We start from the raw sequence: 26,369 nt of genomic DNA on the forward strand, positions 1-26,369 counted from the left end.
AAGGGCTGGGGGAGGGTGGTCTTCTGGGATAGCCGGGCCCTGGAGAAGGAAGCCAGACCCCCGGAGGTGGTGGTGGTGGGAGAGTATGGGGGCTTTTCACCAAGGTGCCTTTAGCCTCGGGCCCCTGACTTTCTATAATTAACCAAGTACTTCCTCACTGAGCCTTCCTCCTGCCACGTCAAGCCCTGAGTCATTATTTTAGCTCCCCCCGAGACTCGGAGCAGCCTTCAGTGCTCTGCTGCCCGGGCCTCTTTTTCTCTGATGCGCTGCCCAGGGATGGCCTTTGGAGTTGTGCTGCTTCTGGCTGGTGAGTGGGGCTCCTCAGGGCTGGGAGAAGCCTTGCGGTGGGGTCTCTGTCCGGTAGGACAGGCAGGGGGCTGCTCGTTCAGCTCTCAGGAGGAGCTGAAGGAAGGGGAGAAGCCTCGTATCCAGTCTGGCTTGGAGGGAGGAATGGCCTGGAATCTGGGGAGGGGCGGGAGCTGAGCAAAGCTGAGGGAGGTGGGCTTGTGAGTTACGCTTGGGTGGAGGGTGATCTGCTCTCCACCTTCCCCACGGCCTCCCTCCCTCCCGTGCGGGCCCTGGAGTGGGTGCTGTGAGTGAGGGGAGTCTTCCCCAGCGCCCCTGGGAGGGGAAGCCACGAGGAAGAGGAAGACTTTGGACAGCACCTCCTTGGTCCTGCATGTCCCCCGAGTCTTGATTTCAGGCAGGCTGTCCCACTGCTGCCAAGAGAACAGTCCAGAAGTTGACAACGGTATCAGGACCACATTCATGTGGATTTAAAAAATCAGTTGGGTGTCAGTTGAAAATCAGATTTCACCCCCAAATCCCGATTTCCAGCTTCTCTTGAGAAATGGGAAGTTCTGGCTGCTCTGGGTACCAGAGCCTGGGAATGACTACCCCACTTTATTCCCTGGTGCTCATGCCACCATTCCCAACTTCACTCTTTGATGTCACCTGCCCAGCTTCTGAGGCACCTGGGTCTGAGTCCCTTGGTGTCCTGCTACTTGTCAGCTCACAGGGGCCACTTTCAGGAACAGAATCACCCTTTGTGAGGAAGACATAGGATGTGAGGCTCCCCTGCATGTGGCCGCAGCAGGGTCCCAGCATCCTAAACATCTAGCCTCTTCCCAGGACCCCAGGGTTCAGGTGTCTGGACCCTCCCTGTCACTGCCTGGCCTGGTACCTGACCTCCTTAAAGCTTCCCTACTCTTGGGGTCAACTCCTCAATCCAGAGACAGCCGGGCCTTCTAGGAGGAATGGGGAGGAAAGTGGGAGGACTTTTTCCTTCCTAAAGGGGAGGAATGGGAAAGCCCTCCTCATTCCTCCCCTTCTAGGAGGAATGGGGAGGGCTTTTTCCAACCCCCCCACAATTGCTTGCTGGGGGGTTGGAAAAAGCCCTTGAAATGTAGGGGGTCTTCCCTGAGGCTTTCTAGCTTAGCCTCTGGGAAGGGGGACGTTGATGAGTCAAGGCTGGTGAGAGTGAACTGGATTCCTGGCTGTGCCAGTGTGCAGTTCTGGGTCAGTCAGCAAATATTAAAGTCACCTGCTAAGGGCCAGGCACTGTCCCAGGCACCAAGACAAGAGAGATGTAGTAGTGCTTGCCCTCCTAGAGCCTGGCACCAGGGATGGGGACATGGAGAACACATAATGACAAATAATTAATCTCAGAATTCTAAGTATGTTCCTCAATCTGGATCTTAGGGTCTCTGCATAATGAGAAGAGGGAGCACGACAGTTTTTAAGTGGGATGACCTGGGGGCAGTCCCAATATCCCTGGTGTAATTATTAATGGTGCCCCTTCCACTCTCAGAAAGTCCCAGTTTAGACAGTAAATGTACGGTCACTTTATCTTTAAAGGACATTCCTGGTCTAAGCTATCAGGAGGTGACTGGCCTAATTTCAGATTGTGGATGTATTTGAAGTGTCCATGAGGGGGCATTTCTCTGGATGGTTGCCCATTGCATTGTGATTTGACTATTTTTGACGGAGGGTGAGAGATGGGAACCACACAGAAGGCAACCAGGAAACAAAGAAGGAAAGAATGCCGTTCTCTTGGGCAGATGGGGAACCAAGGCTATGCGGGGTGGGTATCAAGACCCCAAGAAATCAGGGGTCCGGAGGAGAAGGGGCTTCTCTGACTGTCCCTCTCACCTCCCCTTCCTGAATTCCTCAGTCCTGGCTTCTTATCATGGATTCAACTTGGATGTGGAGGAGCCCATGGTCTTCCAAGAGGACGGAGCCGGCTTTGGGCAGAGCGTGGTCCAGTTTGGCAGATCTAGGTAGGCCCCGTCCACTTCCCCAACTCCACCCCCTTGGCCTGCAGGCAGGTGGCTGCATGTGGCAGCCCAGGAGGTTCCCTGGAGGAAGGGCAGCATGGGTGAGAAGCCTGTACATGACACCACTGACTACTGACCCCTGGCATGAGGTGGGCAAGTTCAGGGTCAGCCTTGCCCAGCCTGCCCAGTCCTTAAGGGTCTGTGCTGGCCTTGTGAGGATCCCCGTGCATGAAGGAGTGTGACACCAAATAGCAAATAGGAAACACCAGGACAGACAGAGAGGGAGGCACTACAGAAGAAAGGGGGAAAAACTTTTTTCCAAGAACAAGAGACCCCGCATTTTTATTTTGCACTGGGACCAGCAAATTATGTACCTGCCCTGCCTCCAGAAGTGCACATTCTTGGGTCCCAGAGACAGGGACCCAAGGAGTTGAAGTCACAGTGTGATGCAAGCATAACCAAAGTCTGGGAGGCAGAGGAAGGGAGACCTCAAACCCAGGAGGGAATTCCAGGAAGACTTCACAGAGGAGGTGGCATTAGCAATGGAGCCTGAGAGCACAGGACAGTTCACTTGGCCAAGAGGGAGCACACAGAGGTCACTGAGTTCTAAATGTACATCCCTCCTCCTTCCTCACCCTGCTGGCAGGCTGGGAATGTGGAAGCAAGTGCCAGGCGCCAGAGTTTTATTTTTTCTTTGTTTGTTTGTGTTGAAATATAACACAGAGACTGAAATGCACAAATCCAAAACCCAACTCAATGAATTTTTCATATGTGTGTACCCAGGTAAACACCACCTAGATCAAGATGTAGAACCTCTCCAGTCCCTTCTCGCCTGGGTTCCCTTGGGACTCTCCTGATCACACAACACCTAACAAATCCAGAGAGAGCCTCTGTCCCACTTACCATCACCACCAATTTGTGTTGGGGGCCTATTTTTTTAAAAAATGAATATAAAACTCTTGATTGACTGCTGTTCACCAGTATTTACAGTAAAGTAAATAATATATATTGGATGATATTCTGATGGCTACAAAGTTACTGTTTTTCCTCGTTTCTGCTGAGTTGTTACCCAAATACGAGAAGACTGAGCCCACGTCTAAGGAATGGGTTGGGGTGAAGAAAAACATGCAGATCAATAGTCTAAGACTAAAAGTTTATTCACCCATTTGTGCCAGCAGGTCCCAAACGGCTACATCTCCAGCCATCTGATTCAGTTTCATCCTCAAGCCTTAGACAAACAGGGATTTCAGGTTTCCATAAAGAAATGGCTCTCTAAAAGGAATCTTTAAATGACAATTTAACAAGACTTGCTTGGCTAATTAGTTAAAATACACTAGTATTTGTCTAGTTTCCTCATCTGAGTAGCGAGGTTGTTGGTAGTGAGAACCCTTTTCCAAATTAAAAAATTCTCTCCTCTCAAGGAATTTTGCAAATAAATGGTTGCATTTATATGACTGCAGATATGGATGTGGCTTCTGATACAGCTGCTTAAAATGGTCCAATTTAAATTATCTTATATTTAAATTGTCCAATTAATTACAGAATGATCTAATTGGTTTCAAAAGCTTATGGCTTCAGGACGTTTTTTCCATTTTTTCTATTTGAGGCGACCTATTTCTTGGGTGGCTCAGAATGATGGCTCCTAGGAAACAAATTGCACTGACCTGTGGCTGGGAAATGCTGTTTTTGTTCTGAATAGTATTATTTTGGGTGAATGTTAACACACACACACACACACACACACACACACACACACAACGCCCGCAAACCATTTGCATACACAAGCACATATATTTATGTATACACACACACATACACAAACAAATAAACAAAAAGCCCAGCACGGCCCTTCAGCATATGTGGGTTAGACTCGGGCCCTGATTTTTAATAGCCTCACACGTGGCCGAAGCCAAGAGCTCCCCTCATGAAGTGTCACTTCCCCGTGACACTTCTTCACCCGAAGCACCTTGTGCCCCAACCCCTCCTGTGACTGTCTGTCCTGGTTGTGCCTCCAGACTCGTGGTGGGAGCCCCCCTGGAGGTGGTCGCAGTCAACAAAACAGGACGTTTGTACGACTGCCTGGCTGCCACCGGCTTGTGTCGGCCCATCTTGCTGAATAGTGAGTGACTCGCCCCAGGAATCAGGGCCCTCAACCCTCCTACGCCAGACCGCCCCCTCCCTCCTCAGCCGCCAGCTCAACTGTCCCCCCAAACGAGGGTGTGTCCTTGAGTGTGACCCTGTGTGTCTGCCCTCTCAGCACCCCCAGAGGCCGTGAACATGTCCTTGGGCCTGTCCCTGGTGGCCTCCACCGATCTCTCCTGGCTGCTGGTGAGCGTTTCTGGGTCCCAGGAGGGTCTCGAGGGAGGAACAGGGGCCAGAGGAGGCTGGGGCTGGGCGAGAAGGAGGGGAAGTGTTCTGGGGGCCCCCTCGCCCACACAGGCCTCTGTCCCCAGGCCTGTGGCCCGACCATGCACAGAGCCTGTGGGGAGAACATGTATGCAAAAGGCACTTGCCTCCTGCTGGGCTCCCACCTGCAGATCATCCGGACAGTCCCCGCCACCCTGCCAGGTAGGTCCCCTAGAGACAGCAGTTCGGTGCTGAGCACGTGCTGGCACTGCTCATGCGCGCAGAGCATGAAGCCTGGGTCTCGGCCTCTTGGGCCTCCTGTGTGCAGGCCCCTTCCCAGAGGCCTCGGCAAGCGCAGGAAGGGCTGGGACCATGGTCTGGCCTGGCAGGAGGGGTAGCTTATGGCAGGAGCCCTAAGCCGGCCAAGCGGTAATGGCTCTGATGGGGCAGGAGGGAGTGCAGCTCTTGCAGGAGGCATGAGGGCCCTACATCTGCCAACAGGTGCAGGGATGCCTCCTGGTTTCCAGACGAAGGGCCTTGGGGGGGTGAAGATGTGTGGTGAGGACGATAGATCCAAGAATCCAAGAGGGAAGCAGTCCTGGGTCATTCACTGCTGAGCTGCCAGGACCCCCCAGACTCACTCTTCCCCTTCCAAGGGGAGCAAATGACCCGGCCATGGGGAGTGTGAGACACAGTTTTGCAGCACTGATGTCATCCACAGAGAATGGTGCCTGGGGGCCCTGCCGTGGCTTCTCTCTGAGAGTCTGTCTTTACAAGTTCATCTTCTGTGTCCTTGGGCAAGTGGCTTCTTTCCCTGGACCTTAGTTTCCTCATTGGCAAAATGGAACTTAATAATCGAGGTGGCTATTAGGATTAAAAAATTTGATACACATAAAGTGCTTAGACTCCTTTCTGGCACATGTATGTGATCGCCATTATGACTGATTTTCTAGCTGAAGACGATGTGTTCCATCTAGGAGGAAGATACAGGTAAACTGCCCCATCTGTGGCATCAGAGGGAATAGTGGGCCCCAAGTGAGATCCAGGCATGTTTCAAAACTCAAGGCATGTTTTGGACCAGAGAAACCATGATGCCAGCCTTGGTGGGCTTTTAGCAGAAAGTGAAACAGCAGTAGAAAGAGCCCCCAGACCAAATTGTGAGAGCAGAGTCTACGGAGGGGACAGAGAGAGTGGAAAAGACTCTTGTGGGTACCATGGCCCACCTGGGATGTCTGTGCAGCCAGACATTTACTAGGTGATAAATGTCTTTTCCTAGATGTTTCTGGGGCTCATGAGGAGGGATGCCTGATGAAAATGGGACACAGATGTGTAAAATTGGTCCAGACGAGGCAGGTTTGCCCAGATTTGGCAAGACTGTGTGCCAGGCAGTACTGGGTGCTGGGTGCTGGGTGCTGGGTGTGCATCACTTTATAGCATCCTTTCAAGATCCTTGTGGAGGCCAGGATGATCCCCATCTTATAGAGAAAACTGAGGCTCAGAGAGGTGAGTTTCCACTTTAGGAAGTGGCAGAGCCCAGAGCTTGAGTCAGTCTTGCCTGATTGGCTCAGTTCTTTTTCAGAAGGCCATTCAGCTACAGCCAGCTGCCTGCTATGGGAAGCCCAATGGATGCAATAAAAGGAGCAAATAACAGAAGTGACATTGCGAGGGCGCTGGCCCCAGGCCTAATCTGAGAGAGCACGTGGGGGTGGTTTTGTGATGCAGCTAAAAATGTGGGCCCAAGTACAAGACGTGGTGGCAGGGAACGCCAGCTACCCAGCTGTCGGGGACAGATCAAGGGTGAGAAGGGGAGCACCTGAGGGCTTCTCAGCCTGCTGTGTCGGTGGCTGGATTTCCTGGTCTTCAAGGAAGAAGGGAGGGAAGTGATCTTCCATTTCTTCTGGGCACTGGTGATGTTGGTTGAGTAGGTGGGATGGGTGAGGAGTGAGGAGATGGGAGAAGGCATTTTTGCTTCAGTGCCCTGAGGCCGGGTACCACAGCTCAGCATCACACCTCAGAGCTGTGGTGGTCTGATCTCCCAGCACCCTGGGACCAACACAGGATGTGGGCTGCTGGTGGAGGCATCAACCGGGTTTTGCACGCAGGCCACAAGCCCCTACGTAAGTCTGGGGACAACCTGAAATGTTTTATTTGTTCATTTACGTATGATGTGTCTTTCCATTATGGTGTGGACTCCACAAGGGCAGGGATGAGATCTTTTTTAAAGCTATGGTCTTAAATCAGATTTCCCCAGAGATAGACTCTGAGGCTCACCTGGGAATGTTCTCGGGAGCGACCCTTATGAGAGTGTGAGGGAAGCAGGACTTGGCAGATGGAGAGGGTGCACTGTGAGAGGCCTCACCTGCGCCATGGAGAGCTCAGAGCGTGGCCAGATATGGGTTGCCCGCAGGAGCAGGAGGTGACCTCGGGCAAGGCACCTCCCTTTTGAGTGGGGTGACACTTAGGGAGGAACTCTGCTGGGAGCCATCAACAGCCAACTTCCTGCAGCTGGGAATGAGCACCTCCATCCTGATGGGGGGCAGGTCTTGGTGGTACACCTTAGCATCCGCTGCAGGTGTGTCCTTGGGCCTAGAACAATGCTTGGCATGTGGTGATGATGGTGATAACAGCTACGCCTTATGGGGTGCCAGGCCCTGTCTTAAGTACTTTATGTACATATTCATTCTTTTTATCTTTGCAATAATCCCATGTGGTAGGCACTACTATTACCCATTTTACAGATGGGGAAAACTGAAGCCCAGTGAAGTTATGTAACTTGCCTGCATTCACCACTAAGAGGTGGGCAGAGGTGGGATTCGAGCCCAGGCATGCTGGCTCCAGGATGCACATTCTGAATCACTTCGCTAAATTGCCTTCCACTGTGCCCCACAGTATCCCTGGTGGTGTATTCAATAAATATTTGTTGACTAAATGAGTGAGGAACCCACCCGGCCCCCACCCTCTACTTCTTTCTCCCCTTTTGTAGGCCTTGTGGAAGGAGGGGAGCAACAGGGATTCTGCTGAAGGGAGAAGGGGCTTGGGCAACAGATTTGGACCTCCTCAGTGGAGGGTGTCAGAAACTGGGTGGGCCAGGGGGCCTTGGCATCCCTACGCCAAGGATGGCCCCCTGACTCTGTGGAGTAGAAAGGGTTTCTGGGTCCCAGGAAGTGGCTGGGACCTGCCCATGCATTTCTGATTCCTACCTCTCTCTCTGCAGAGTGTCCAAATCAAGAGATAGACATTGTCTTCTTGATTGATGGCTCTGGCAGCATTGACCGAAATGACTTTAAACGGATGAAGAACTTTGTCAGAGCTGTGATGGACCAGTTCAAGGGCACCCACACACTGGTGAAGGCTGGGCCCCCGAGGCTTGGGGATTGGGACTGGGGAGGGTCTACCTCTGGGAAGGCCAACCTGGGAGCGGGCCTGGCATCGCTGGGGGCTGGCTCAGTGGACTTGTGCCATGAGGAGGCCAGGGTCCAAGGTCAAGGTATGGTCCCAGTGCAGGGCCGATTTGAGCCCTAACCTGAGGAGGTACCCCCATCACATGTACTGTGTCCCCACATGCCACAGGAAATACAATGTTTTTGCTGTTTAAATACATTGAAAGGATTATCAAATCATCTTACTGTGAAATTTGACTGAAGGTAACTTGGCCAAATGATGATTTCTTTATTATGTTTTCCATGTAACTCATGATTTCTTTATCTTATTATTTTATTTCCCAGTAGTCAGTGTGCGTGTGTGTATAAATATATATATTATATATATATATATTATATATATATATATATAATATATATATATATATATATAATATATATATATACAAATTCTTGAGAAGCAAGGAAATATAACCTACAAATTGATTTCATGTATTATAAATTTAAAAAAAAATCTAAGTTTAACAAATATTGTGGTTGGCAAGGCTATTCTTTGTAAACTATGAAAGAAACATTATTTGGTTTTGACTTTCCAGTTTTCTTTTGGGGCCATTTATTTTTTTCTGGGTCTCGGTATATATTTGTCAGGCCTCAAAACCACATGGAACATGGTTTGTAAATGCAAAATTATTCTAAAATAAAAAACTTCCTAAAAAACAACTCCCGAGCCCCAGGGTCCTCTTCTTGGCCTTCACAGTTCTCTCTGATCCAATACTCAAACCGTCTGAAGATCCACTTCACCTTCAGCCAATTTCAGGCCAGCCGGAGCCCTCAGAGCCTGGTGGATCCCATCGTCCAGCTGAGTGGGCTGACGTTCACAGCCACGGGCATCCAGACAGTGGTGTAAGCTCAGCCCCCTGCTGCCTGTGAATGAGCTGCTACCTCACTGCTACCTCCTGCTGGGTCTGCACAGCCCTTCTTAGAGGCTGAGGGAGGCTCTGGGGAAAGGGGCTCACAGGGGAGCGAGGGGGCTGCAGGCAGAGTCCTCCCTGGAGCGTTTCTGGTCCCATCGCTCATTGCGATCCCCTGATCTAGGGCGGGACTCCTCTGCAGCGTGTTTCCCCTTTGCCTGCCTTTGGCTTGGCTGGACCCTGAGCCCACCTGGGCTTTGCTTCTCGGTTCCCATCCTGGCTCTCCACTAGCTACCTGGGCCACCCTTGGAGTTACTGACTCTTTCTAAGTCTCAGGAAACTGTCCAATGAGGATAAACGCACAACTTGGTTGTAAGGATTAAGCGAGATAACATGAGTGAGGTGTTTCCGCACAAGAAGTGCGAGATAAATGGTTGGAGATTTTATCCAAAAAATGATGCAGCTCCTCTTTACCTCCCTGGAAGGGACTCAGGAATTATTGCCAAGTGTCTTCTTTGTGCCTTTCTCCCCACTCAGCTCCCTTCATCCCTTCATCCTCTCATCCCTCATCCATTCAAGTCTCTATGTACCATGTGCCTGCCCAGCACTGGGGGCTAGGTGGTCCAGGAAGAAAATGGCTTAGGTGGTGGGACCACAGTGGAATGTGTGGTTTCCATGGGAAAGAACTGGGTAGAATGTCTGGGATCCTTGACTTCCTGCACACCCTTGGGCACTGCCCTGGGGATGGTGCTGGAGAAATATTGAAAAAGGGATGATCTCTCCAAAGGCACTCTCTTTACTTTTGGGTGGCTTTTCTGCCTTGAACACTGACCTGTTGCGACTGGACAACCAGGAAGAAAGCCTCTGTCCCTTGAGTTGAAAATCACACAGGAGGGGCATCTTTTCCTAGTCCCTAAATCTCCTCCCAGCAGTGGGCGATGGTGTGGTTCTCATCAACATCCATCCTCTCCCATCACCTCCCTGCTCCCTAGAGCCAAGCCCAGCTCTGCCACTGACTGGGTTGTTGCTGTGTTTTTGTTTTTTCTTTCTTTTAGAAATTTCATTACAAAAAAGACAAAAAGGCAACAACATTAAGGAAATATTTTTTAAAAGAACATTTATTTTAAATTAATTAATTAATTTATTTATTTTTGGCTGTGTTGGGTCTTCGCTTCTGTGCGAGGGCTTTCTCTAGTTGTGGCAAGCGGGGGCCACTCTTCATCGCGGTGCGCGGGCCTCTCACTATCGCAGCCTCTCTTGTTGCGGAGCACAGGCTCCAGACGCGCAGCCTCAGTAGTTGTGGCTCACGGGCCCAGTCGCTCCGTGGCATGTGGGATCTTCCCAGACCAGGGCTCGAACCAGTGTCCCCTGCATTGGCAGGCAGATTCTCAACCACTGCGCCACCAGGGAAGCCCTTTAAGGAAATTTTTGAAAAAAAAAAAAGAAATATTACCTACAGTTCCTCTAGCCAACCATCTCACAGCATTTTGGCAACAAGAAAGAATAAGTACAAATGAATAGATAAATCCTACTCTCAAAAAGCACAATGTCATTTCCATCCTTGTCTTTATTTAGACATATTTTATATAGTCACAATCAGGGCAGAAACTATTTTCATCCTGCCATTTTTTTCCATCTGTTACATAAACCTGTTCCATGTTTCTCTACAGCTTTTATTGTTTTCCTTTGAAATGGCTGTGTACTTTTCCATCAAGGGCCTGGGTCATGATTTGCTAAACCCCTTCCCTAACACGGGACATTTAGGTTGCTTCAGTATTATATTTGGCATGTGTATGTTATTTGGTGCATATGTGTGTGTGTGTGTGTTTATTCTGAGTTTGTAGAGCTGCATGACCATATATGTTACATTTTTAATCATTTGTAACAGCTACCATAGAATTAATGCTTACCTGTAGGCCAGTCACTGTTGGAAAAGCTTCACCTCATTTGACCCTCAGAATAACCTGATACTATCTGTCTCAGTTATCTATTGCTGCCTGACAAACCACTCCCAAATTTAGTGGCTTAAACAACACCCCTTTTGTTACTACTTTTCATGATCCTGGGGCTCAGCTGTTCTCAGGTGGGGTCTCTCATGTGGCTGTGGCCATGTGGCATCTGAGGCTGGACTATGAGAGCTTCATTCACGTGGCTGCGGCCCTGGCAGGATTGGCTGGAAGGCTGGGCTCAGCTGGGATGGCTGGGCCTCTCTCTTCATGTGGCCACTCCATGGGGTGTCTCTAACAGGTTGGCTAGACTTCTCTCATGGCAGCTCAGGGCTCCCCAAAGTGCAAAAGCTACCAAGGTTTCTTAGGCCCATAACTGGCACAGGGTCACTTCTGTTGCATGCTGCTGATTAAAGGGAGTCACAGGCCAGGTTCAATACGGGAAGGGAACCAGGTGTGGCTCACTGGGGACCATCTTTGGAGACCAGCTATGGCACAATTATTGCTCTCATCTTGCATGGAGAGAAGCAAAGGCGCAGAGAGGTGAAGTAACTTGCCTTGTTGCCTCCTGGGAATGAAGTTCTGTAGTGGATGGAACTTTAGGGGCAAGGAATATGAGTACCTTTGTTCTCGGTCTCACTAATTATTGTCAGTATGTATCCATGTCTTAACATGCCTGAGTCTCAGGGTGCCAGGACTCCCCAGTCTTTCCAGAGGAGCTTCTAGTGCTGCAAATGATTTCTTCCCAGAATCTCAGTAGAGTCACCCCCCTTTTCTTCCTCAACAGGAAAGAACTATTTCACAGTAAGAATGGGGCCCGTAAAACTGCCAAGAAGATTCTCATTGTCATCACAGATGGGCAGAAATATAAAGACCCCCTGAAATACAGCGACGTCATCCCCCAGGCGGACAGAGCCAACATCATCCGCTATGCCATTGGGGTGCGTCCCCTTCCCCATGGCTCCCCCAGACTCAGCCCGCACCTCCCCCAGGCAGAAGGGCTGGCGGGCTCCTCCTCCTCAGCTGCCTCTCTGCCGCAGGTGGGAGATGCTTTCCAGGATCCCACTGCCAGGCAGGAGCTGAACATCATTGGCTCGGTGCCTTCGGAGGACCACGTGTTCAAGGTGGACAACTTTGCAGCACTCAGCAACATCCAGCAGCAGCTGCAGGAGAAGATCTTTGCAGTCGAGGGTAAACGGGGAGTGACCTTGGGTCTCGGAATTGAAAGAGTCACAACCCAGTTGTCCCCCTCAGTCCTGAAGGTTCATCCCTGCTCGTAGCTCACCCAAAATTGTTCCCCAGAACCCAAGCCCCAGACCACATTCTCCTCTCTCTGCTCTGAATCTTCATGGCCTCAAGGTCTCCGGGAGCCTGATTGACCTGTTTCCCCACAGGAATGCAGTCAAAGACAAGTAGCTTCTTCCAGCATGAGATGTCTCAAGAAGGCTTCAGTTCCGTCCTCACAATGGTGGGTGGAGTGTATGCTTGATTAACGAGTATCAGGCACCTGCCCTGTGTGGGGAGCTGGGAACCAGAATAAACAAGAACGCAGACCCTGTCCTCGAGCTCACCATCTAGTCCCGGAGAGACACACAGGCAGCGTATGTAGGTACAGAGAACAGGATAGCGGAGGTTCCTGCTCTCCTGGATCACATAACTAGTGGGAGGAGGTGACAAACAACCAACAAACGAAAGACTTTCAGATTGTGCTAAGCATTGGGATAGAGAAAGAGAGGTGACCAGAGGAGGCCTAAGGAGTAACAGCTGAGGCTGAATGATGAGAAAGGGCGAGGCCTGGAAAAATCTGGCGAGAGATTGCTCCAGGTAGAGGAAAAAGCAAGTGCAAAGGTCCTGAGTCAGGAACAAGGTTACTGTACTAGAGAGCTAGGAGGGCCAGCACAGCTGGAGCAGAGTGAGCTAGGGGCAGCGTGGAGAGAGGGTGGGGGAGATGGGAAAGACCAGCCCATGCAGACCAAAGAAGTGACAATATAGACAGACAATTGTCTGAAAGTAGATGTGTGTTCAAAATATCCAGAGGGATTTGCTTCAGAATAATTTTGAGGGCAATTGAGGGGGACGTAGACGTGGAACAAGGTTTGTCATGAGTTAATCACTGACGCTGGGTCACGGGTTCTTATGGGTTCATTACACATTTCTTTGGACTTTTGTATATGTCCTAAATTACCCATAATCAAAAGTTTGAAAAGGCAATAAGCATTCAGAGGAGGAAATGCCGATCACTTCCTGAGGGAGCCAAGGAAGACCTCGCAGAGGTGACTTAGAGGTTGACTCTTCCAGAGAGAGGAGCTGCGTCCCAGAAGGAGGAGAGAGGAGCGTCCGGGCCAGAGGCTAGGTGTATTTTGGAACAGAGTGTCGCTCCACAGGCTCGATTGGGAAGGATCCTAAATGCCACCCTCAGGAGCTTGGGGACAGTGAGCCACCTTGGTTGGCCAGCAGCGTGGTGGCGGCACGTTTGGGTTGGAAGAAACCCAACTCTGGGGCAGTAGATGAAGCAGAGGAAAGCAAGCTAGGAGGCAGGAAGGGCAGTGGGTGAGAGGCGCTGGGGTGACCGTGATGGCGGCGGTGGGGACGGACTGAGAGTTGTAGGAATCAGGGACACGGAGGCTGCTGGTGAGAGCTAGGGAAGACCAAAGACAATTCCACATGCTGGGCGGAGTCAGCGGCAGCCATTGCTTCGGAATAGGCTATCTTCTTCTTCTTCCCACCTGCTCAGCCCTGGAATCCTTTCGTCCCAGGATGGACCAGTTCTGGGGGCTGTGGGGAGCTTCAGCTGGTCTGGAGGTGCCTTCCTGTACCCCCCAAGCAGGAGCCCCACCTTCATCAACATGTCTCAGGAGCACGCGGACATGAGGGACTCTTACCTGGGTGAGGCAAGGCTGTGGTCGGAGGGCCGGGCGGGAGACGGGCTGCCTGGGAAGGGCAGGGGCCCAGGGGTGGGGAGTCGAAGCCTCTGTGCTGAGGCCCGGTCCCTTCAGGTTACTCCACAGAGCTGGCCGTTTGGAAGGGGGTACACAGCCTGGTCCTGGGGGCCCCCCGCCATCAGCACACCGGGAAGGTTGTCATCTTCACCCAGGTGTCCGGGCAATGGAGGCCGAAGGCTGAAGTCACAGGGACCCAGGTTGGGTGTGGAGGAGGGTCTCCAGGGCAGAGAGGGAGAGGAAGGGGGTGCGGGGCCCAGCAGGGAGGGGCCGGTATCTGGGGAGAGGTGGGACCTGGCCCAGAGCCGGTGCAGGGGTAGGCAGGATGACTCCACGCTCTGCCCTCCAGATCGGCTCCTACTTCGGGGCCTCCCTCAGCTCCGTGGACGTGGACAGAGATGGCAGCTCCGACCTGGTCCTCATCGGGGCCCCCCATTACTATGAGCAGAGCGGGGGGGGCCAGGTGTCCGTGTGCCCCTTGCCTCAAGCGGTGAGTGGCTGATGAGACCCGGGCTGGGTGGGGTCTGGGTGTGGAGGGGTCGCCTGGGTTGAGCCCTGACACTGTTTTTGTTCTGCAGAGGGCTAAGTGGCAGTGTGGTGCTGTCCTGCAAGGGGAGCAAGGCCACCCCTGGAGCCGCTTTGGGGCAGCTCTGACGGTGCTGGGGGATGTGAACGGGGACAGGCTGACGGACGTGGCCATCGGGGCCCCGGGAGAGCAGGAGAACCGGGGTGCTGTCTACCTGTTTCACGGAACCTCGGGACTGGGCATCAGCCCCGCCCACAGCCAGGTGAGCCCCCTCTGCCTTCAGCCTCTTCTGTTCGCCTCCTCCCCCCTGTCGTAGATTCACCTGATGCCGCCTCCTGCCACCCGCCTTGGCAGTGACCATTCCCCTCCTCCTTTTAGTGGTTTACTTTCCTAAATTTCCCCAGGCCCAGCTAAGCACAAATTCTCTTTTCTCTCCTTTGACTCCAGACTTCAAACTGTGTGGGCAGCTTAGTAGTTAAGAGATCACAGGCCCCAGGTCAAATGCTTGACCAGCCCTGTGAGCTGCGTGGCCTCAGGCAAGTGACCGATTTAGCCTCTGTGAGCCTTGGTTTCCTTCTATGAAAGGATGAGCAAATTCTATTGGCTTCTTGTAAAGATAACTCAGTGAGAGCACTAAGCACTCCATTCCTCAAATATTTATGAATGAACATACGTAATTTATGACTCAACGTATAAACGATGAATAAATGAATCTATTATGCTCCCATCATTACGCTTTGATTTTGTCATTAACCTGCACTTTCGTGGTCCTCATTGGACCAAAAGTGCTCCCCTCTCTGCCTGTGGACTGTGGGGCCCTCACTTTGCTTGCTCTCCACTCCTCCCCGCTGTTCAACTTCTCTACTCAGTGTCCTTTCCAAATCTTTCTTCTCCAACCTTTCCAATCCGCTTTCCTTGACTTTCACTTCTTTTGTCCTTCCCTGACCAGCGGATTGCAGGCTCCCAGCTCTCCCCCAGGCTCCAGTATTTTGGGCACTCACTGAGCGGGGGTCAGGACCTCACCCAGGATGGGCTGGTGGACCTGGCCGTCGGGGCCCAGGGGCACGCGCTGCTGCTCAGGTGACAACTCCCCTACTCCCGCCTTGCCTGCCCCTTGTGTCTGATTCACTAAGCTGCCCCCTCCCGTGTTCTCTTTCTGGGGGCCAGAGGCCGGTCCTCAGCCCCTCATGCACCCTCAGGAGCCTGCCGGTGCTGAACGTGGAGGTGGCTATGAGATTCACGCCCCCGGAGGTGACAAAGTCTGTGTACCAGTGCTGGGAAGAGCTGCCCACCGCCCTGGAAGCTGGGGATGCCACAGTCTGTCTCACTATCCACAAAAGCTCACAGGACCAGCTAGGTGAGTTTCCTCCTGGTAGACCCAGACCCTCGCTGCCCCCGAGAGGCCCCCAGCCCTATCCTCAGGACAGAATGAGCCCAGGAACCCAAATCTCACCTCCATGTCCACCCAGCTGTCCTTCTCCCTCCTTCTTCCCACACCCGGGCCTCTAGGTTCTGTCTCCAGGACACATCCGAGGTCTGCCCTCTCTACCGCCTTCCTAGAGGACACGGCTTCTCCTTCCCACCCACTCTGAGCTGTGCCCACGGCTATTCTTGCATGCCCCCTCCACTCTCCACAGGGAACTACAGCGATTGGTCCTAAACACTGCTTAACACCCCTCAACCGCCCCCTTCTTGCATTTATAAAGACCAGAAGTTTTGCCCACAATGACCCCATGATTTGGTCCCTCTCTGCCTTTCCAGCCTCACCTTGTCCCCTTCCCCCCTATGCCATACACTTTTTTTTTTTTTTGGCCGGGCCACGTGTCTTGTGGGATCTCACTTCCCCCATCAGGGATTGAACCCAGGCCCTCAGCAGAGAAAGTGCAGAGTCCTAACCACTGGACCTCCAGGGAACTCCTTTTTAATTAATGTGCCAACCTCCCTCTCCCTTCTGGTCTTAGCCACTATTCCCAGAGTCTGGGATTTTCCCCTCCCCGCTTTTCACCTGACTCCTGTTCATCCTCCAGGTCGGAGCTCAGACAAGGCCCATCCAGGAAAGCATCTCTGACCCCCAGTCTGAGTTAACAAGCCCTCCTTGGTACCACTGAGGATCCCACCCTTGCATGGATCTCGCTGTGATGTTATGTCCTACGTGCTGGTCTCTGTTTCTAGGCTGTGAGCTTACGAGGGCAGGGACTATAATTCTCCACCTTCCCCACATGTATCCCCAGCACCTGGTACAGTTCATGGCCCACAGAAAGCGCTCAGCAAATCTTTACTGCATGAAACAATGAAAACAGAACATTTACGCTTCTCTCACTTTCCATCTTCCATTCCCCCTTCTGCTTCAGGTGACGTCCGAAGCTCTGTCATGTACGATCTGGCATTGGATCCAGGTCGTCTGATTTCTCGTGCCATTTTTGATGAGACCAAGAACTGGACTTTGACTCGAAGAAAAACCCTAGGGCTGGGAGAGCACTGTGACACCATGAAGCTGCTTTTACCAGTGAGGACTTTGGGTTCTGGGAAAGGGAGAGGGAGGAAGGAGCCCAAGGCTAGCCTCTGGCATCTCCACTCCCTGCTGAGTGAGGTGGGAGGGGTGGGAGCCTGCAGCTGGAGAGGGGAAAGTCGGGCCCGGGGAACCGGGCTCCACAGCACGGATGGGGCGCTGTCTGGACAGCGGGGCATGGATGCAGTAGAGGAGAAGCCCGAGTAGTAGCAAGTAAGGAGGAGGAGAGGGGGTTCTTGAATGCCCCTTCTCCCTCAGGACTGTGTGGAGGACGTGGGGAACCCCATCATCCTGAGACTCAACTTCTCCCTGGCTGGGGAGCCCATCTCCTCATCTCAGAACCTACGCCCTGTGCTGGCTGTGGGCTCACAGGACCGCTTCACTGCTTCTGTGAGTCTTCCGATGAAGTCCCAGGGATGTGCTGACTTTCACGGTGTCGCCATGTGCTTAAGAGCCTACAGTGGCTCCCATCAACCACTTCAAATCTAAAATGCTTCCACCCCATTACCACAGCCCTGCCCAGCTTGGATCCCTACACACATCCCAGCTGGTTATCCACTTCACCCCAACATAAACTCTCTGGTTCTCATTCTGCAGACCCTTCCCAAATTTTCTCATTTCTATCTCTGTGCCTTTGTCCATGTCGTGTTTCTTCCTTCCTTCCTTCCCTTCCTTCCTTCTTTCCCTCCTTCCTTCCTTCAATTTTCACATTACAGTTCCTTTATTCTTTCAGAGGAGGCACTGTCAAATGATCATAGGTACCTAGAACTGCTCATAGTGTTCCTAGTAAGGGCACATAATAAACAGATTAAGACATTGTTTGGCAGTTGATTTTTATATCCTTTCTGTATGCCATATTTCTTATTTGGAAAACATCGCCTTCTCTCCACCTCAGAGATCTCCTCTAGTCCCCAAAGCCCCAGTCTGATCTCCCTCTCTTTTGAACACGACACTCGGCATCTGTCACCTCTTCTCTGGCCTCCTGTTGTGTCATGGTGATACCATGCCAAATATCACGTGACTGGACTCATAGCAATCTGTGTCTACTTCTGTGGCTCCTTTGGTATTGAAGGTTCCTTGAGTGCAAGAACCATGTCTAATTCACCTGTAGTTCCCGCCTTTCCTGACCCAGAACCGGTCCCATTATTGACAATCTATAATGTTTGTTGAATGGTTGTTGCAGTGTGAGTTGGATTTGACTCCTCAGCTAAACTTTCTGTTCCTTGAAGCCAAGGATCTTGTCTTACCTTCCCTTTATATGCTAACTGCCCCTCCCTCATTGCCCTACTTGCCAGTGTTTAGCACGGTGCTGGGTGCAGGGTGGGGGCTAATACTCAATGTCGATGAGTGCTCCTAATGAGGGGATTGGAGATGGATTAAGACATGGATGGGAAGAGAATATACTGTTTTGCTGCAGCTCCCCTTTGAGAAGAACTGTGGGCAAGATCACCTCTGTGAAGGGGACCTGAGTGTCAGCCTCAGCTTCTCAGGGTGAGTGAGCTCTATCTCCTTTCATAGCCAGACACTCAAGCTTTTGGGTCTCCCATCCTCATAGGATGAGAAGTCCTTGTGTTTCCCTTTGGCTCTCCTTCTAACAAAGAAATGCTTTTGATTGGAAGGTTATCAGCCTGTAGCTCATGAGTTCCCACAGCCCTGCCCCTGCCCCTGATTCAATTCCAATCTACTTCCTTGAGTCTCTCTCCCAGTCTTGTCCTTCCCTGTTCAGCCTGCAGACCCTGGTGGTGGGGAGCTCCCTGGAGCTCAATGTGACAGTGACGGTGTGGAATGAGGGCGAGGATTCCTATGGAACTGTGATCAGCTTCTACTATCCAGCAGGGCTGTCCTATCGACGAGTGTTAAGAATCCAGGTAAACAGCTCCCTTGGGCTCTAGTGGCTGGGACCTTTCTCCTGCTCTGGGTTATAATAGGTTCTTCTTAATTTCTTCTATAATGAAATATAAACACACACACACACATACACACACAAAGTGCATAAGGCATATGTACAGTTTAATGACTAACTATTAAGCAGAAGTCTATGCAGTTAACATCCAGGTCAAGAAATAAAGCACTGCTAGCACCTCCAGAAGCCCTTTCACTATGTGCCTTTCCTCATCCTAACCTCACACTCTTCCCAAAGGTAATCACTATTCTGACTTTGCAATGATCAATTCCTTGTATTTCTTTATAGTTTTACCACCCATAAATACATCTCTAGATAACACTCTTGGGTTTTGCCAATATTTGAACTTTATATGAATGGAGACATGTTGTATGTTCCTTTTTTTCCCGCGAGTTTTAAATTATAGTTGATTTACAATCTTATATTAGTTTCAGGTGTATGACATAGTGATTCAATATTTTATAGATTATACTCCATTTAAAATTATTATAAAATGTTGCCTATATTCCCTGTGCTGTATAATATATCCTTGTATCTTATTTATTTTATACACAGTAGTTTGTACCTCTTAAACCACGACCTGTATCTTGCTCCTGCCCCCCTTCTTCTCCCCACTGGTAATCACTAGTTTATTCTCTAGATCTGTGAGTCTGTTTCTGTTTTATTATATTCATTCGTCTCATTTTTTAGATTCCAAATATAAGTGATAACAACGTTGTATGTTCTTTTGTGTCTTTCTTCTTTTCTTCAATATTATGCTTGTGAAATTCATCCATGTTGTTGCTTGTGGCTATGGAATATTTTCACTGCTATTTAGAATCCCTTTGCATGACTAAATCACAATTTATTTACCCATTCGATGAACGATGGTCATTTGAGTTGTTTCTGATTTTGGCCATGACTATTCTTGAACATGTATCCTGGTGCCCCTACACATAATATTTGGAAAGTATATACCACATGTGGAATTGTTGGATCATTGGCTATGTGTATCTTCAATTTTAATAAGTAAAGCCAAACCATTTTCACCTATTTACACTTCCATCAGCAACGTATGAGAGTTCCTGTGGCTTTACATCTACCCTAACACTTGGCATTGTCAGACTTTTAAATTTTTGTTGATCTGGTGGGTGAGTAACGATATTTCTTTGCAGTTTTAATTTGTATTTCTCTAATGAGGTTGAGCAACTTTTCATTTGGACTTCTTGGTTGTTTGGATTTCTTCTTTTAGGAAGTGCCTGTCCAACTCTTTTTCTTATTTTTCTACTGAGTTGTCCATCTTTTTCTCATTGAGTTGTAAGAGCTCTTTGCATATTCTGGTTACTCGTCCTCTTCCAGTCATATGTGTTCAAATACCTTTTCCATTCCTACTGCTTGTCTTTTCAGTCTCTTTATAGCGTCTTTTAATAAATAGATGGTCTTAATTTGGTTGTGGTTGATTTTTATCAAAATTTTCCTTTGTATTTAGTGTTTTATGTGTGTATCATGTTTAAGAAATATATCCCTACTCCAAGGTTATATATAAAGACATTCCCCTATATTATCTTTTAAAAGATTTCTAATTTTGCCTTTCCACATTTGAGTCTTTAATCCAGTCAGGATTTATTCTAATGTATGGAGTGAGGTAGGGATCCAGTATTTGTTTGTTTGTTTGTTTGTTTTGTATGGGCCAGTTTTCCCAGGACCATTTACTGAAAACTTGTCATTTCCCCTACTGCTTTGCAATGCCACCACTGTTATACATCAAGCCCATATATACATGTGGGTAAATTTTAAAAAATTCATTCTCCTCCTCTGGAAGCAACCCCATCAGCGTCCCCTGCACCTGGCATGTGAGGCAGTGCCCACTGGGAATGAGGGCCTGAGGAGCAGCAGCTGTAGCATCAACCACCCCATCTTCCAAGAGGGCACTAAGGTCAGAGCTTCCCCCCAGTCTTCATCACTCTTCTCCCTCATCCTGGCCCATTTCCTTCCCTCACTCCACCATGGCCTTCCCTATCCCCAACCCTTCTTTCTTCCTCCCTCAGGGCACCTTCATAGTCACATTTGATGTCTCCTACAAGGCCACCCTGGGAGACAAGTTGCTTTTGAGGGCCAATGCAAGCAGGTGAGCCCAGGCCACATATGGTGTGTCCCTCGCTCTCCTTTTTCATGCCCCGGCCAGAAACTCCTCTCCTGGATTCCTTCCCAACCAGTCACCGCTCTCTCCCTCCAGTGAAAATAATAAGCCTACATCCAACAACACTACCTTCCAGCTGGAGCTCCCAGTGAAATATGCTGTCTACACAGTGATCAGCAGGTACTTAATCCCTGGCCCTCCCCTTGGACCTTCCTCCAAGCCTAGTACCTCCCCCTGCAGGCCAGCCTGCCCTTTTGAGGATGGGTATCTAAGCTAGCCTCTCTGATGCCCCACATGGCAATTCTTGTGACCAGCCATATATTTATACCATAGCACCATATCCCACAATTCTTGGTTCTTCTCTGATGAACTGACCTGCTGGTGGGACACACATACCTTGCCACCACTGTGTATCCTCTTCTCTCTCTCCAAGATGCAGGCTTCCTTTAACATGAAGCCAATTCTAACCTTTGTGCTAAACACAAATACGCTGAACTGAAGCTACTAGATTAAGACTGAGGCTTTTCTGAGCACTCTGAAGTGGGGAGGTTGTGCCCAACAGGATATGGTCTGTCACCACACAGAGTGAAGAGAAGGTCAGGTTTTCACAAAACTCAGAGGAGAGCAGAGATGTGAGAAACTGCTGGGACGGTTTTTAAGAGCCCAGGGCTGAGCAGGCCACAGGAAATGCAAGTGTAGGGCTGCTGCTCTGGGTTCTAAAGGCTGGGGAATGGGCAGGGGCGGGCCAGGCTGGGAGCAGGACAAGGAGCCCCACCCACCTGGCTAAATTCCAGAGGCTTTAGAGTTGATCAGAAGCTTATAATATTGCCATGGGACAGAGTTTGCTGCTGTGCCAATTTTTAGGGGAACTAGAGAGGGGGTTCAAGCAGTGTCATTGCCCTTCCAAATTCCATGTGTGAATTTCCCCTTCTATCCACGGGAAAACACTGAAACTTACAATAAGAGCTTACAGTCATATACACTTACGATATGCCAGGCCTTGTTTTAAGTACTTTACATTTATTTAACCACTCTATTAGCTCTGTGATATAGCTATTGTAATTTTATTTATTTATTTATTTGTTTGTTTGTTTGTTTGTTTGCTTATTTTTGGCTGCGTTGGGTCTTCGTTGCTGCACACAGGCTCCCTCTAGTTGCATCGAGCAGGGGCTACTCTTCGTTGCGGTGTGTGGGCTTATCATTGCGGTGGCGTCTCTTGTTGCGGAGCACGGGCTCCAGGCGGGCTTCAGTAGCTGTGGCATGTGGGCTCAGTAGTTGTGGTTCGTGGGCTCAGTAGTGGTGGCTCGCAGGCTCTAGAGCTCAGGCTCAGTAGTTGCGGTGCACGGGCTTAATTGCTCCGCGGCATGTGGGATCCTCCCGGACCAGGGCTCGAACCTGTGTCCCCTGCATTGGCAGGCGGATTCTCAACCACTGCGCCACCAGGGAAGTCCCGATATAGTTATTGTTATACACCTTTTTGCCAACAAGGAAATCCAAAGGTTTTCACCCCTGTCATTCAGCTGGTAAGTGGCAGAACCAGGAATCAAACCCAGGTGGTTTGGCTCCAGAGCTGTGCCCATGGCCATATACTACATGCCTCTCCAAGGATTGGAGAAGCTGAGTGATCTACTTAAATTTGAAAAGAGGTTTAGAACTGGGAGATTTTAAGGTGAGAAAACTGAAGCAGAGAGAGAAAGGGGTAGGACGGGGAGCAGCGAGGAAGGCTAGTATACTAAGTGGAAAAGTAGATTTTAACATTTACGGCACTGCTACAAACCTCATCACGAGTCTGGTACAGGCATTATTGTTAGCATCTCCGTTTTAAAAAGGAAAAAACTACAGGGGCCCAGAGAGGTTAAGGAATTTGTCTTAAGTTACTCAGGTGGGAAGTGGTGGACCTGAGATGTGAACCCAGGTGGTCTGGCCTATGTGCTTAATCACCAAGCTGACAGTCACATCTGTGGGAAAACTGTGGGGCCCATGGAGTTTCTGTAGGGCTGGCCTGGTTTCTGTACACTAGTTACTGGTGAAACCTGCAGGTCCCTCTGCTTGTTTGCCTGATTCCACTGAGTCCTTAGATGTTAAACCCTGGGAAGACAGGGATTATGGCTTGTTAACTGTTGAATCTCCAGAGTCAAGCACACAGCCTGGCAGATGATGAATGTTGACTAAAGGAGGCCATGGATGGATGGATGGATGGATGGATGGAAAGAAAGCCACCTGCAGCCTGGGACATTTATGTCCACTCTGTGGGCTTGTGTCCACACACCATCTTTCCTCCCGATTACTTAACTGCCCCAGGAGAGCCGGATCTATTTTCTTCATTCCCATCATGGAAGGGCTTGCACCCCATCTCCAGGCCTTGGTTCCCTCAAGTCCCCTTAGGTTTATTTGCTCTGGCAGCTGCCTCTGCAAGCATTACGGGAGGCCAACCGTGTACCTAGTAGAGAAAGCAATGGGAACGCCTTTTTCCCATGGGAAATGTTCAGACATCACGAGAGGTCATGTTCAAGTTGGGCCTTTAAGTGAAAATTTCCAGAAGGGGAGTGGGTAAGGACATTCCAAGCAGGAAAAAAAGAGCTTGAGCAAAGTCATGGGGAGAGGAAAGGGCCGGGGTCTCAAGGGACAAGCTAGCAGTTCTGGGGGACGGGGGCAAAGGCCACGAAGGAGAGGACCTGAAGCTGAGGCTGCACAGTCACAGGGGGACCATCATCGCTCCCCTGGGTCATCTGCTGGGCCCAACAGAGCCCTCAGCAGCAGGCTGGCGTGCAACTGAGGATGGTCCCAGGGGTGCTTTTCACCAGCAAGCCCTCTCTCTCTCCAGGCAGGAAGAATCCACCAAGTACTTCAATTTTTCAGCTTCTGACCAGAAGAGCAGAAAAGAAGCCGAGCATCGATATCGTGTGAGAGGCCAGGGAATATCCACGTCTGTCCTTCCCATGTGAACGCAGGAAGCTAGTGGGCAAGGATGGAGAGGAGCCGAGAGCTGAAGCCAGGAAAGGTGGCGGGGGATTTGGGATGCTCCAGGGACCACAGTAATGTTTTGTCTCTATTTTCTGCAGGTGAATAACCTGAGTCAGAGAGATCTGGCCATCAGCATTCATTTCTGGGTCCCAGTCCTGCTGAACGGTGTGGCTGTGTGGGATGTGGCGATGGTGGCCCCTTCACAGGTGCCTGCCTGCCTTTTGTCACTCTCCAGGGTCTGATCCCACAGGGCCTCATGCCCTCTCACCAGTGGACTGTGGATCATTCTATGGCTATTCCTCTCTCTTCCTAGAGTCTCCCCTGTATGTCAGAGAGGGAACCTCCCCAGCAACCTGACTTCCAGACCCAGATTCCAAGCAGTCTCGTGCTGGTGAGAAAGCTCCCACCGCAGGGCGAGCTAGGAGCTGGGGGATCCAGGGAAATGTACTGCTGGCTGTATCACCATGTTTACGTTCTGTGATTGTCCATCTATTCCCCACCCCAAATGTGATAGATTTCATTTTCTCTTGTGGTTCCTCCTTAAATGAAGACCCTCCTCCATTTCATTCCTCTCCTGTCCCCAGGACTGTTCCGTTGCTGACTGCCTGAGGTTCCGCTGTGACATCCCCTCCTTCGGCGTCCAGGAGGAACTTGACTTCATTCTGAAGGGCAACCTCAGCTTCGGTTGGGCCAGCCAGGTGTGTCCCCTCCCAGACTCAGGTGGGGCCAGATGTGTCTGTGCCCACCTCAAGCCAGGGTGTTTCTCTAACCCCAAGCCCTCCCCAGAGCTAGTTCCCAGCCCTCCCCTTCTTTTTTGCAGACTTTGCAGAAGAAGGCACTGGTCGTGAGTGTGGCTGAAATCATTTTCAACAGATCCGTGTACTCCCAGCTTCCAGGACAGGAGGCATTTCTGAGAGCCCAGGTAGTGACTGTGTGGTAGGCAGTGACCAGGCTGGTCAGAGGGCTCCTGATGCTAAATCTGTGATGCTGGGTGGGGGGCTTGCAAGCCTGGAGGGAGGAAGGATGGAGGTCCCTAGGCAGGCAACTGTTCCTAAGCCCATGAGTGCTTCTGTATCTCACCCCTTGGAGCAGAGCCTGATGAAGAAAGGGAGGGAGTTAAAGATTGGGAAACTGGGAGGAGTCTGGAACAGCAAGAGGCCTGATACTTTCTGATCCCCAAATCAGGTGGAGATGGTGCTAGAAGAGTATGAGGTCTATAACCCCATCCCCCTCATTGTGGGCAGCTCTGTGGGAGGACTGCTGCTGCTGGCTCTCATCACAGCTACGCTGTACAAGGTGAGTGTTTTCATCCCACTCTTGACACCACCAGCATCCAACCCCTGCCCCCCCCACAGACAGGATGGTATAGCAGGAAGAACTCAGACAGTGAAGTCAGGCAGGTCCGGGTACACATTTTGGCTCTTACTCGCTGTATAATGTCAGGCAAGTTGCTCAACCTCTCTGAGGCTCTTTCATCATTTTCGAAATGAAATAATACCTACATCATAGAGTGACTGAAATGAGACAAACATGAGGCCAGGGTATGTGGAATCTTTGCTTTTTTGCTATGGATGATGTGTACAGCTACTGAGCTGGGCACAGAGAAGACACTCAGTATGTGATAGCTGTTGCTCACATAAGTGTTCTGGCACACAAATACAAGTCAGTTTGGTTTCCTTCTTCTGTCTCAGCTTCTTCCTACTCCCAACTTCCTACCCTGCCCTCTGATCCAGATTTTCTGATTTATTTCCCCTCATAGTGTGGCTTCTTCAAACGTCAATACAAAGAAATGATGGGTGACAACCCTGAAGACACTGCCACATTCAATGGGGAGAATCTCAGCTGTGAGGCCCCCAATCAGCCTTTGTCCTAAGAATCCACTTTCCCATTTATCTCTACCCCCGTGGGCTGACCTCCATGGGAATAACTTCTGTGTAGATCTGGACTGGCCTGAGCAACTTACCAGGTGCTGAGTCATCTTCCCAAGGCGTTGAGAGGTTTTTATATTTTTACATATCTACCAGAATTCTTCAGTGATGACCCACTTTTTACAGAAGCGGGCATGATGCCAGCCTGAATTCTCATATGTATAAGAATTGTCACATTAAATGCGGATGTTTATAACACACTTTCCTTGTATGAAAGAGCTCTAATCTAGGGACCTGAATGCTGTTCTAGTAAGGGGGGAGGGGCTGCTTGTGGGTACAGAAAATGTTCTCTCTTTCTCAGGTGACTGGGGCCTGTGAGCATCTTTTCTTAATGGTGCTGTGAGTAGTTTTAGGAGAGGAGGGCAAAATAAGCTCTGTGTGTGTGTGTGTGTGTGTGTGTGTGTGTGTGTGTGTGTGTGTTGGTCATGGGTTTCAGCTTAGGCTTCAGGCTCCTTGGTAATGGCAAGTGAGCTGACCGTCCTGGAGGTGAATGAAATGTCCAGAGCTTGTCTGAACCAACATCCCCCTTGAATGGGGTCCCCCAAACTAGGAGAACCAGGCTTCCAGAAAGGGAGCATCTAATTTCCCCCAACTAACACAGAAGACCCATTAAAGGTGGTCA

At 50.4% G+C, this 26,369-nt stretch overlaps 1 protein-coding gene across 1 annotated transcript; it reads left to right on the forward strand.

The window, feature by feature from the left end:
* Positions 1–225: 225 nt before the first annotated feature.
* On the forward strand, positions 226–25,940 carry ITGAD (integrin subunit alpha D). Its single transcript, XM_068524960.1, has 30 exons — positions 226–307; positions 2,174–2,279; positions 4,292–4,395; positions 4,534–4,604; positions 4,730–4,844; positions 7,837–7,967; positions 8,760–8,905; positions 11,647–11,800; positions 11,900–12,050; positions 12,254–12,327; positions 13,616–13,745; positions 13,856–13,998; positions 14,148–14,288; positions 14,377–14,586; positions 15,274–15,404; positions 15,524–15,681; positions 16,676–16,830; positions 17,092–17,223; positions 18,251–18,324; positions 18,560–18,701; positions 20,538–20,651; positions 20,764–20,843; positions 20,952–21,035; positions 23,680–23,758; positions 23,918–24,025; positions 24,133–24,210; positions 24,404–24,517; positions 24,640–24,741; positions 25,005–25,115; positions 25,579–25,940. The coding sequence occupies exons 1-30, from the start codon at positions 262–264 to the stop codon at positions 25,690–25,692; spliced, it is 3,498 nt and encodes a 1,165-aa protein (XP_068381061.1). The 5' UTR covers positions 226–261; the 3' UTR covers positions 25,693–25,940.
* The last annotated feature ends 429 nt before the right edge of the window (positions 25,941–26,369 follow it).

This window comes from Eschrichtius robustus, chromosome 16, assembly GCF_028021215.1.
Source record: "Eschrichtius robustus isolate mEscRob2 chromosome 16, mEscRob2.pri, whole genome shotgun sequence".
Classification (NCBI taxonomy): Eukaryota; Metazoa; Chordata; class Mammalia; order Artiodactyla; family Eschrichtiidae; genus Eschrichtius; species Eschrichtius robustus.

Coding starts and splice junctions, on each gene's coding strand:
- ITGAD (XM_068524960.1), top strand. CDS start 262: ATGCGCTGCCCAGGGATGGCCTTTGGAGTTGTGCTGCTTCTGGCTG. Junction 12,328..13,615: donor TCAGTTCCGTCCTCACAATG/GTGGGTGGAGTG, acceptor CTTTCGTCCCAG/GATGGACCAGTTCTGGGGGC. Junction 18,325..18,559: donor GTCAGCCTCAGCTTCTCAGG/GTGAGTGAGCTC, acceptor TTCCCTGTTCAG/CCTGCAGACCCTGGTGGTGG.